The sequence below is a fragment of the Vidua macroura genome, chromosome 4 (assembly GCF_024509145.1).
Source record: "Vidua macroura isolate BioBank_ID:100142 chromosome 4, ASM2450914v1, whole genome shotgun sequence".
Lineage (NCBI taxonomy): Eukaryota > Metazoa > Chordata > Aves > Passeriformes > Viduidae > Vidua > Vidua macroura.
In genome coordinates, this window is record NC_071574.1 from 36,060,691 (window position 1) to 36,074,084 (window position 13,394).

The window sequence follows — 13,394 nt, forward strand, 5'->3', positions numbered from 1 at the left end:
TACTGAGGGTGCGTTGAACATTTTATGTGTTTTCTGCTCGAATCTGAGTCGTCTGTCTTTATTTTGAAGCCTGTGGTTTATTGGGATGACTTCTAAAGATGCTCTTTGAGGGAGTCTTCATACATTCTGACATTTAGCATCAAATTTACACACTCTGAACGGCACCCTGGAGGTTTCCCTGACTCTCCAGGAGGCTGTACTACTAGTTATGTGAGATGCCAAAGAGGAGTGATGAGAACATTTGCCTATGTATCTCCTTTTGACTAGAAGAATTAGAGTGACATGACATCAAACTGAAGGATAGTAAAGAAAGGCAAATCATCTTTTAGTCATGTCACAAATCAGATGTTACAGTTTTACACATCTGGAGCTTGTTTCAGAAATATAAAGCTATCTAATGTGTAGAAGATTTGAAAATGATTGTGAGATTCTGTTGCTATTTCCAAGTAAGCAGATCTCTTCTCATTCATTCTGAGTGATTCATTGGGGAAGTAGATCATGCTGCTAAAAATCATGAGAAAAAATTTTGAGTCAACCAAGGGTCAAAAAACATTTCCTACAATTATGAATTATATAAAACTAGGATTTTTGCCTTACTGATTGCTCTTAATTTCAAATGTAAGATTTTAAACCAAACAAAAATCTTGAATCTTGAGATGCTATTTCCAGTATTAGGCTCTTGCAGGCAAATGTTCTCCCTAGTGTAGAAGATCAGACATAACTAATCTGTGAAGTATTGCCTGGACAGTGTACAGCAAGCATTATGTGCTATCAATTCTTGCTTAGCAAAGTTTGTTTCCCCACTTTTTAAATGAAGGCCTGGTGGATTACTGATTATTTGAGTAACTTATATATTGAAGTCTTGAAATTCATTTGGAAAACTGCAGTCTCTGAAGGTTTATAAAATGACCAAAAAAATGGACAGCTTCAAACAATGCTGCCTTTAGGGCGTGAGAATGTAATTAGTGTGGTAAATCTGAGTGCATGGACTCATTACAGTCTTGGCATGAGAAAGAGGATGACTGTAGGGGAATGTACTTGTTTTCCTCCAAACAGAAACACTAAGCAGCAAAGTCTTTCTGCAATTCTGGGTGCTCACTTTCCCTGATATATATATATATATATATATATATATATATATATATATAGGACAACTAGTTGGAGAACTTTAATGTCCTTGCCTTATTTTGTACCTTTATGACAAAAACTACTAAATTTTTTAATTCTTTTTGGTTTTTCTAGCTTTTTGGCTTTTTACTTATTTTTCTGCATATTTTGTATGAATTGTCTAATCAGTTAGCTGACCTCAAACCATCCAAATGCTTTTGTTATTGTGTACAATTTTATTCAGTGTTATGCTTGATATTCCTACCTGAAACAGAATAGGACTAGAAGGATCCTTCAAGAGAGAAACAAGGTCAATGTACTGTGTAAATTTTATTTGTGGCTACAGAGTAGCTTAAGTAAACTGGCCCAGAGACACAAGGGTCATGCAGGTTCAAACACCTCAAATAACTTTCCTTGAGTTCACAGTAGAAAACTGTAGTAGATGAGGTTATTGTAGACCAGTGTTTTCCAGAGAATGAAACATAGTTTTCCCAAGAATGAATCATGGTTTTCCAGAGAATGAAGCATAGTTTTCCAGAGATTCTAGCATATGTAGAGATAGAAGGTAAAGTCATGGATTTTGGCATCATACACCCTAGGAAGGTCTTCTGAAGCTCACAGGGGGTGGTGAAGACGTGCTGGTAGCCCAAGGGAAGAGGCAGGGAGACAGATGAGAAGGCAGACCAGCATTATACCATGATCTGAGTATTGCTGAGAGAATAGGATCATGTGGAAACTCATAGTGAAAAAAGGAAGAACCATATGATCCCCACTGATGCTGACTTTAGTGCTTCCAATGTTGTTATTGTCGATATCCTTCTGTCTTTGAAGTAACCCGGAAGTCCTAAATGACGTATTTCATATGAAACTATTGGTTGTTTATCAAAGCACAGCCTGATTTTTCTCTTTCTTTATATCAGCTGTTTTTGAGGTAAATGATACTTGGAGTCCAAGCTGTTATGATACTTGTAGAGAAGGTTTACACACAATTAGTGTTGGCTCCATTGTGAAAGATACATAGTGCAGCTTTTACATCTTGCTATCACTTAGAGTGATAGAAACAAAGCATGGATTACTTTTTTCTAATTTCAGTTTACTAACAGTGATTTACCAAGAGTTTCCAAATGTAATTTTAGTAGTCTACTTTTATGTGACGGAAACTTTTATATATAGAGTTGTGTAACATTTTGGGTAGGAGAGGACCTTAAAGAATATCTAGTTCCAACCTTCCTGTTGTGGGCCAGAAATGTGGGCAGGAATAAAGTGCACATACAATTCAATGTAAAAACCTTTTACAACAGGGACAATACGGACAAAACAAGCTGCTGTTGGTCAAGATAAACCAACTGAACTTTACTATAGCAGTAGGTAAACAGCTCTTCTTGCCATCCATTCTGGAATGTTTATTTTAACATAAATCTTATCTTAATAAATATGGAAAAATATAACTTGGAACCCTTAAATCAGACAAGTGCTGTTTCTAATATTCTTTCTCTGAGAGTGTCCAGCTCCAGGCTAAGAAGGTGCATGAATCATCAAAATAATGAGTCCATAAAGAGAGAATCTTCATAATTGTCAGACAAAATGGTTTTAAATCCTGAGAAATACACTTTGTAACTAGCTTTTTACAAACTACTCTGTGATCATACTGAAAGCAAAAAAAGACGTGTTTGTTTGTCTGGGAGGTTTTTATAGCAGGGCAGATGGGAGGAGTGGAATTGATTTCTGGAGGTCAGCTGCAGACAATCGAATAGGAATAGCTGTACTACAACATAGAAATAGTAAAATTGCTGACTAGAATAGGTCAATACATTGTCTCTGAATATGTAAATGTTAAATAATATGCAAGATACCCTATTTTTGACATGTATTACACATCGATATGTTGTACACTTTGAAAGTGTAAAGAAATCCTATAAAGAAAGCCCTATAAATCAAAGACATTCATTTTCAGTGTATTCATTTAGAAAGAAAGGTGATTGACTTACCAGAAATTGACACACAAAATATAAAGCCAGAACCTCTTGTGGTATACACACTTAGTTTGAAAAGCCTCTTAGATTGTATGGTTTGGCTACCATTTCACGGTAGTTTATTCAGTGTATAGCCTACATTAGCAAATAGTGCACAGAAACAAGGGTGGCTCCATAGAGTGAAAAAACATGCTGAGGGTATTGTATCTGCACACTTCAGGGTCATTGAGCTTGGGATTTTGGTTTTTCCTTTTGGAGTAGCTCTAGTCTGTTCCATGGACTGAAGATCATTAATGGCTCAAGATGGTTAGTTCATGTCACCTGATGGGAAAGGAGTTCATGTTCTCGCAAGGCTTCTCATGGATGCAAACCACAGAAAAAGGAAGTGGGAAATGGTTGGAAATTTGATTTAAAAGCACGTTTCTGACCCAAGCAAAAACCCAAATGCAGATGTGTCCTTACTGTTCCCTTAGGAGAAGTGTCAGGTTCCATGTTTTTGGCTAGTCACTGTACTGGTCACAATTACATTTGGTAAAAAATGTAATATAATTCTTCCTTTTGTTTTCTGTGTATAAGACGGCTGATTGCTTTCACTAGGAGCCAAGCAAGATTCAAAACAATTTTAGGGAGGGAACCAACCATTCATACTCATTGGCACAGTATTTGTCTATAACAAGTGTTTATCATTACATGTTTGCCTGTATGATTCCTTCTTTTTTATGTGATTATACATCACTTAAGGTGCAGCTTAATTCAGAGAATAAGTCCTTACTATATGTCTCCCGTACTCAAGGTTGTTTGCTGTAGTAAAAAACAAATAGTATCTGAAGTGAATCATATTTATGGAATGTATTTTCACTCTGAAGTACAAAAGAAATTATTTGCTCTGCCATTTATGCATAAGGTATTCCATTTAAGCTTTCCAGAACAATATACTGTACACTTAGCTAGCAGTTAAAAAAAAAAACAACTCACCATTACATCAATTTATAAGCTAAATTCTATTTAAAATTATGTGTTGCCATTGCAAGAAGCTAATATAGATTGTATGCCAGTGCCCAAATTCGTGTAATTTGTATGCATTGTTTCTCTTTATGATGACAGGGAATGTAATTAGTACTGGTCAGGTTTGTTCAAATATTCAGGCACATAATATATTCTGACTACTTAAAAGCAGATTTTGGCTGCAGTGACATTTGTGTACTGTAGGTGGATTTTGCCTCTGTTTAGTAATCCTGCTGAAAGATTTTTTTGTTTTGTTTTAGTCAAGCAATGGGGAAATTATGTTTACAATGCCCTTGCAAAAAGTAGCAGCTCTTCATATCTGAGGGTGCTTTAGCAACGTTTTGGGTACCATAGTTTTTCTTGTCTCTTTATACATCAGGAAAGATGCCTTTTGAAAACAAACAAAAAAGTTCGACCTCCAAATTCACATTTCTGAAGTACATGTCTGGCTAGATAAGGTGTGACAGTGCCCTGTAAACTATTTTATTTTTGGGGATATAGCATCTTCTGCAGTATCAAGCCTAAGTTATAGTTGTGTTAGGATTGTATTGGTTGAGTAAATGTCACGAAAGTTCTGGGCAATGCTGTAATGTTATTTTCAGTTTCCAATGTTCCTGACAACCAGGCTGAAAGATTAATACTGTCTTTAGCAGTTGATCTTACTTCTTGGTGATTCTTCTCCTTCCATAAAAGTTAGTGTAGGTTGTTGAGGGGCTTATGTTTGTGTGCACAGAAGGACTTCAGGAAGAATGGTACAGCACTAAACTGTTATGGCATTAAGATGGGGCTGACACCCACAGTAAGTCTATCATATTGTTATAATGGAATAATTGCAGAAGTGTATAATTATTTCATGTAAATACCAGTTCTTATGTATTTATTTCCTTTTCAGTTGTTCCTTTTCCTATGGTCGTTTAAGAACAGGGTGCCTCCACTGAGTTTCAGTTACATAAACTACTGATGTGTCAGCTGGTAATATCCCAGCTTTACATGAGGCAGCTACCTACTCAAATGTCAGACCTGTTTGTGAATACAGAATAGCTGGTAAAAGGGCCTAGAACTTAGGTTCTAAATCTCCCTTTGTTTTGTGAGTATTTTTAATAGAGGGTTGAAATTTAAATTTTCCTAAAAACACACTGAGAGCAACTGTGTGCTGCCTTTAATGTCAGGACATCCAGCAGATATTAATTTTTTCCCTTTTTAATATATTATCCATTCTTCCTCATGAAAGTATTTCTTTCAATAGTGCAAAGCAGTCATCTTTATATGTAACCCAAAGAATACACTTGACAGATACTGGAATATATATTGATACTGAAAACCTAGAAGTCTAATTTTAAGCCCACTGTAACAGTTATTGAGTGGGCATAAAAATAAGCAAATCTCCTCACTCTGGTGATCAGTAGTAGATAAAATGTAATAATTTATACAGCATCTTATTAATCAAATATATTAAATTTAAAATAAATATGTAAATTTAAAAAGACAACTGTGCATGTGTTGTTCCAGTGAAAAAATTTATAGTACTAGGTCTTTTTCTTCTGTTCACTTTTTTTTAGACTAGCACAGTTTTTCATACTTTGATTTTTTTTCCACCACTTATTTTCTTGGAATATATAACAACCAGCACAGAACATAACTTTCTGTGTAGTATAGCATAATCAGAGAGAGAAGATCTATTTTTCTGTTTGCAGGTCAATTCATTCCTGCATTCCAAGTAATGATTTCCTACACTTTGGGCCAATTCAGCTGCAGATTGGAACCTGTATTGTAATTAGTGTCTCAGTACAATTTACCTCTTAATAACATAACACTTTTAGCTTCCTTTGTCCGTAAAACCTGTTGCTTGTGTAACATTTTAACTGCTGTAACTGTCACTGGATAGCCTGTGCACTAGTTGTGCAACACAATTGAATTACCAAGCCAGACAGATTTTTGACTACCAGACCAATTCTTATGATCTAACCCTACCAGAGATATGAAGTTTAGTATTTTTGCTAAAGCTGTATTGTATCTTTATGAGTTTTGGGAACAATGAATGTGCACAAGAGCACCATTTCCTCTCTTTCTGTACCCAAGCTAAATGTGTTATCTCGCTAGTGCATGTTTTGAAAAATGTCCCTGTAGTGGTATTGAGGGGTAAAAAGTGGTTCCTGTCTCTGAAAGAATGGCTTGTGTTTGCTGAATACTGGCACCATCTCCACTGTTGGTTTCCTTAGCACAGAAATTACCTTGATGTGTTTGACAGATAATCAAACCAGAGTGGAAAATGGGCCCCGCTACAACAGCCACTTTTTAGGATAGATAGAAAGGTTTTTAACAGCCAAATTACAGCAGGACTTCCTTGCAAGAGAATTCACAAACAATGCAGATGGTTTACAGTTCTCATCTATGTGTATAATGTTTCTTAGATGAAAAGTTAAGCTCAGCTTCACAGAGTGCTCATAAGACAGTCCCTGTGTTAGTTCTTGCACAGTATTTCTTTTTCTAGGAGTGTGTTAGGTTACATTGAAATGAATTATAAATGCTCCTGTATATCAACCTGAAATATGGAAAATATTTGCATGAATCTGCATTTTCAGTTTGTTAAGCTTTGAAGGGAAGGTAATAAAAATGTTAAAGGGTTGCAGCTGCTGGAGATGGTTCCTAGTTATACTTCTCCAGTATACTTACCCAGCATGAGGTTTAAATTGTAATGACAGCCTGCATCCTCCTCGTAATCTGTTAGTGAGGACAAAATATACCTCTGAATATTTTCATGCTAGAGCCCAGACTGTTGCTGATTTCTGTGTGTTGTTGTTGTTATTCCCCCATCCTGTCCTCTCCATCACCTGCCTCCCTCCCCAATTTTATTTTAACTGATAATTCTAGTCTTACATAAATATGAACCCTTGCAGCATTTAAAACAGTCCACTTCCCCTCCCCCCCCACCAATATACGGGACTGTTCAGCTTCAGAAAACCTAAAGCTTGTCTAAATGCATTTGTATTGATACAGCCTGGAGGCTTTCTGTGTTGAATACACAGCAGTTTTTGTTAAAAGAGGCACTTTCTCCCTTTACTTCACATTCTTTCCTTGACATATATGTACATCTTTAACATTCCTAAAAATAAGCAAATATTTCTTCAGTAGATATTTCAGTCTGAGTTACTTTTGTAGTCTGAGTATTTCTTTTCAGTACATCTGTTAATTAATTCACTGGCAGATTAAATTATGTTTTGGGATTTTTTTGTTTTTAACAACTCAGTAATTGATAAGTTTGGTGGAAAATTTTAAATTGCATTAGGAATTTTGTCAAGAGTAGAATTCCAGATATCAGTGATTACTATCACATTTTGGATAAGTTGGTATGTATATTTTAGTCTCTTAAATAGTAACTATCAGAAGCAGTTAAGAAAATTACTAATTTTCAACAGGTACTATATCAGTAAAATACCCATGTTGTCCTGGTAGAAAGCAAATTAAATGTCTTTAAGAGCTACCTGGCAGATCTGTCCTGCCAGCTGCTGGGAGCCATCATCCTGTCTTTTATTGTATAAATACCAAAGTTTAGAGATAAATATATCTAAATGTACACATGTAAAAAAGACATCTATACATAGAGAGGTGCTGACATGGAACTCAGTGAGAAGAGCCCCTGCCATTTGATACAGTGTGATAGTGACTGTCTCCCTTTTGGTAGAACTCTGGCAGAATTCGGAAGCAATAGTATTGAGTTAGCAGCTAGAGCTTCTTTGGAAAGCAGAGTTCATGGAGGTGAGTGGTTGTTACCCCAAATATACAGACATTTTCTGGCATTGTTTTTGAATTTTAGAAAAATAGCTCAACCTTTTAAAATTGTGCTTAATTCTGATTATTTTTAATTTAAAATATTCCTGTACCTTCATTTCAGTGGTATGTTTTGTATATTTCTGTAGAACTGCACCATCTGTTTCTCAAGGAGCAGGTCACTGATAGGATTGTGAAGGGGCTGGTCTGCTTTTGGTCAGGAATGACTTAAGACAGAAAGGAGCTCGTTATTCTTCCATACCTGAAATAAACAGGACTCTTTCTTTCAAACAAAAACTATCTTTCTTTGTCTGCTTTCCATTTTCTTTTATTAAGATCAGGAGGTACAAAATTTGGAATTTTAAAAAGTTATAGAAAACATCACTTAATCTTCGTTCTTTACCTGTGTAATTTATTTCCTTTTACTTTGTATGCTGTGTTGTAAAACACTGACTAAATTTCAATGCCCTTGCATACTTTGTGGTAGGCAAAACTCAGTAGGGTTCATTTCACGTACAAAGGCTTCAAGGCTTGAACAGCATTTCTCTACTGTTTGGGAACTTCCCCTTCCAAGAGAGGTAGTTTGGATAGAAGAGCTTCCATATGAACTTTTGTGTTTAAAGGTACACAGAGTTGATGATTAAACTGCAAACAGTAAGATACTTCCCAGAAGAGGGACATTGTTTCTCTAAATAAGCTCTGTAATGTAAGATAAAAGTAAAGCTGGTACATATCCTAACACTGGGAATATGTGAATAAGCCTAGGAGAGAAGTTAAGTACGAAGGATTTGTTGCATTCCTGGAAATGCCATCTGCTGTAATGTTCTCTGCAATCCAGTAGCCAGGTCTTGTTGAGACTTTGAGAGATGTGCAACCACTACCTGTGTCCCCTCCTCTGCTCCACTGTGTTCAGGCACTTGGAGTTACAGTTCCTGATGGGGGTTGTTACCAGTTTAATTCTCAGTCACAGACTGCTCTGTTTTCAGAGCAATGTGATACAGAGGTTATCGGGAAGAAAAAGCATTATGAAAATGGGATAAAAATATAAACCAGTCTATTGTCTTTTAAACCAAGTGCATACCTCACAATATGATTATTTCTCAAGTAGCTATTAAACTATGGTGTGTGTATTGGCAACCAGTGTTGTCCACCAAGACACCTAATGTCTCATGTATCTAGTCTTTGCTTTTAACATCTGTTTTCAAATGTTTCTTGCTATCCTTTAGCTCTGAAAGTCATCACCTTACTAAGCATGTTCCGAGTGCCCAGTACCAAACCTGTGCATGAAGCTGCTCTTCCAGGCAGCGTGGCTCAGAAACCTCACCTCTTTTGTAACTGATGTCTGCTTTCATTAACATCTTACTGCCTTACTGCTTGCATTTTGGAACTGTTGTAGCATACCTATTAGATCACCTGACAGTGCATTTTAATATCTTGGTTAAGAATATCTGGTATTGGAAAAACACTGCAAATTCTAAAGCACAACTTTTAAACATATTTATGTAGTACTAGGCCTGCTTTTCAATGAGTTGATGAAATTTCTCAATATTCATTTTACCCTAGCTATGATTTTTTTTTTAATTACTTACCTTTACCATTTACTGATTGAATTTGCTAAAAAATTATTTTTAATGCTCATTCTTATGTTGTTACAATTAATTATTTGGCAAAACAAAAAATTCCACATGAGAAAATAAGTTTATGCTCTATTGTTTATACAAGCTTGATGCGTTCCCTGAATGCATGTGTGCCCTTTAAAATTGCAAAACATATTTCAACTAATTGGAAAGAGGATGTAGTTACAATGAAATTAGTTTTTCTTGTAATCTTGTCCAAAAACTAAACTCTTTTAATTGCCTCCTTTGTTTCCCTGCTAATGAGAAATTAATAATTTTCATCATTTTGGCAGCTGGGCTCTCCCTGTCTTTGTCACAGCAGTGTTATCTTTCAAGGATCTACCTATGTGGAACTTCCACCACTGATGATGTCATTCCAAAGAAACACTGGTGAATTGTTATTCTTTCCTCTCCTTTTCTTCTTCATAACAACACATCTCTAGAATACCTCTCCTCAAGAAAATAATACAGCTGTGTGATGTTAAAAGAATATCTCTGAGGTAGAGAACATTCCTTTGCAGATAAGGATTGTCCACTTTTACAACTGGCATGAAAATTTACTCTAAGATGGTCTTTGTGGCTTTTTGCCCCGTGGACTGATGGCGATAATGGTTGTGTTTGCATGCTATTTTTCAAGCAAACAAACACTTGATTTAGGTGGATTCTAACCTGGCCAAAAGCTGTTCAAGCAGAATCAGCACTGTCCTGGGCAAATAAACCCTGATTTACAGGCATGCATATTCCCGTGGCCTCAAGTCAAGCTAAGTGTGAGAGCTGAGCAACCTCATTTTTGCCTGTCACCCTTTTGTAGGCATACCCTGAGTGTGGTCTCTGCTTCTGCCTGGCGGGGTCAGCAGCAGTGCAGCGGCAGTGCTGCAGCGCTGCACTTGCATTCACAGGGCCATAGATGGGCATTTGTGGGATGCTGCTGGCCGGGCGCAGCGCCATGTGATTTGCCAAATGCAAATAAAAAGGTCTCAAGACATGACACTCCCACTTGCTTTCAGCACATGTTGGATAAACATAGTAGTGTTGGAGACAGCTAAGTTTCTTCTATATTCAACACCTCATTTACAATGCTAAATTTTCCCTTTTTTTGTTTTTTTACCTTAGTCTGTCTGTAATAAATCGAAAAAAATTGAGGGCAATTATGATGCAAAATAAAATAACTATTATTTGTTAATAATTTTAGAGGTATTGAACAGTCGGTCTGCAAATATTCAGGCCAAAGATGCAGAATGAGGTGAAAGTAGTAATCTTGCAGGGTTTTCTCTGTCCAGTCAGAAGTGACCTGAACTGTTTCTGTCATCAACTAAGAAAGTCAAATGCTGATGGAAACTAAAATTGTGTTGTTTAAACAGATTTAAATAAAAGTGACTGTTAAGTAATTTCACAAAAAATAGAAGAATAAGTTTCAACCTGTGTCCTGTGAAATGAAAAGTTGTACTGATAGGGATTTAGACTCTCTATTGTCAACATTAAAAAATTAATTATAAAATTTACAAAGGGAACTGTAACATTCAGATGTTCTTGTTGCTATTTTAAGTTATAAGAAAAAGTTAATCTCCTTTTAAGTGCTGAAATTTGTATTGTTAGTGAGACATTGCTAGAATTGATCTTTGCCCAAGAAAGGCAACTGTTAAGTAACTGATTTTTCAGTTTTCTGCCCTAAAACAGCTTGCTCCCCTTTTTCTTATCTAAGCAATCTCCTTTGGCCAGAGATCAGAAGCAGAATTATTGTCAGAAAACATTTCCTGGGAAATGTAGATGGTTGCAATATCGAAATTAATCTTCAAGTGGAAAATATGATGTTATTACCATTTCTAATTTTGTTGCTATCAACAAAAGTATATTGTTGTGCCAGAATCACACATTCATATGCCATGCATTAGGCAGGCTGCTTCTAAAATATCTGCTTAGATGACCTAAATTATACATAAACAATGACATACTTGTATACAATAAAGTATTTATATATTAAATATACAGAAAAGGTATATGTGCATATGCTGAAACTTCGTGGATATCTGGAGTATTGAGATAAAGTTATGTTTTCCAGCTGAAAAACAACAATTTTTAAGCAAGTCAGTCTGATGTATTGTCACATGATAGACCACACAGTTAATTTTAAGCTTAATGTCTTTCAAACTGCTGTACTGAGAAAAAAAACCCAGTTCTGATTTGCTTCACTGCTGGACATTTTACTTTTTTCTTTCTTTTTTCCCCCTCAATTAAGAGTTCTGAGTGCTCCTGAATATTAACTTTTTTAGTCTCGATTCTTCTTCCAGTGAATTTCTGAATTTATAAATGAAATTCTTACTTCCATTTGAGCTGATAGTACTGCAATGCCTCAGAACAATATTAAGTATCTACTAAGATTTGTCTCAGGATATACAGTTGAAAATAAAACTGGGGAGAAAAAGACCTGGGGTAGCTCAGTTCACAGCTTCCCTAGGTTACAGATGTTTCTCAGAAGTCTTTGCTCATCTACATACATGGATGGCTCTAACACAGAGGTTGGTCTCTTGTCTCCAAGTAACTCATTAAAAGTATGGCTGTAATTAGGTCTGTCTGATTGGCCCACAGAGGCTACAGCAGAAATTCAGCTATGGCTGAAGTTGTTACTGGGTAAATATTTCAGCCTTATTATTGAAACAGGGCCATTGAAAAAAAATCACAAGAAAAAAAAGAAACCTTGTTAAGAATTCCAGTACTTTTACCTTTAATTCCATTATCTGGATTGTTCCTTTAAAATATCCTAACTGCTTCAAATTGCCACATAATTTACCTTTTTGATGAATTGATGGTTCTATTAAATTCTAGTATGCATACCCTTTTTTCTTCATCTTGAGGACAAAAATGTACTTTTGTAGCAATGTGTTAATTCTGAAGAAATGGGGCTATTCAATATATGTAAATGCTTTAAACTTTCCCTTTCTTTCAATTTTCCTGGAGCACAGATCAGTGGAACTTTTACCTCTTCCCCAGTCAGAACTGCATGTCTGATCATCTTTTTGTCTATTTTTCCTTCCCACAGGGACCCCCAAAAAATACAGCAACTGCAGAACCAAATTCGTCTGGAGCAAGAAAGTGGACAGTGGTATCGTCACCAACAGCAACCTGATCATCATCAGCACCCTCCCTCTTCTCCTTCCTTTCCTCCTCCCCCCTCCTTCCAGGAGCTTGAGTCCAGCCAGTCTGCCACCTCTCCTGTGCCAATGAGTATTCTTAACTCTCATACTTCCCCAACCATGCAGTCTTCCAGCTCTTTCAACTATGCTCGGCCTAAGCAGTTCATTGCTGCCCAGAACATCAGCCCTGCTTCAGGTTATGTGACTCCATCTTCTGGGTCATCAACATCTAGCCTTCCTTCTCCTATGTCTCCAACTGCTTCTCAGAAACAGTTTGGAAGAGTGCCAGTTCCTCCCTTCTCTCAGCAGTTTGCTCCAGAAGGGGAATATGCCTGGTCTCCTTCTTCTCCATCCCCTCCACCCCCACCTCCACCTGTCTTTAGTCCAACAGCGACATATCCAGTGTGTGATTCCTTTCCACTTCCACCTCCTCCACCCCCTCCTCTTCCTTCACTTTCTTCACCTTCCCACAGCCTGTCTCCAACTCCAAGATTTCCTAATTCCAGCCAGTCGCCAGCAGCTTTTCTCAGCTCCATGCTGCCATCCCAGCCACCACCCATTTCTGTCAACGCATTAGGCCTCCCGAAAGGAGTGACGCCTCCGTAAGTATCAGCTGATGAGCTCCTTGGTGTACTGAAGATTGCAATGAAGATTATTGCACTTGCTTCATTTATGCTTTTCTAGGGTCCTTTGCTGTTAGCGGTTATCTGAGAGGGAGAGATGTGTGAATAAATTGCAAATGCTTCTGTGCTAGAGATGTGAGATAGTTTTTTAACCCTCACAGAAGTGAGGTT

At 36.8% G+C, this 13,394-nt stretch overlaps 1 protein-coding gene across 5 annotated transcripts in view; it reads left to right on the top strand.

The window, feature by feature from the left end:
* Window positions 1–13,394, top strand: part of PALLD (palladin, cytoskeletal associated protein) — a 190,734-nt gene that overhangs the window by 138,894 nt on the left and 38,446 nt on the right. For all 5 annotated transcript variants that reach the window (XM_053974899.1, XM_053974901.1, XM_053974900.1 and 2 more), the window contains one exon: window positions 12,507–13,202. In XM_053974899.1, coding sequence (XP_053830874.1) covers window positions 12,507–13,202 — 696 coding nt within the window. The remainder of the gene's footprint in view (window positions 1–12,506; window positions 13,203–13,394) is intronic.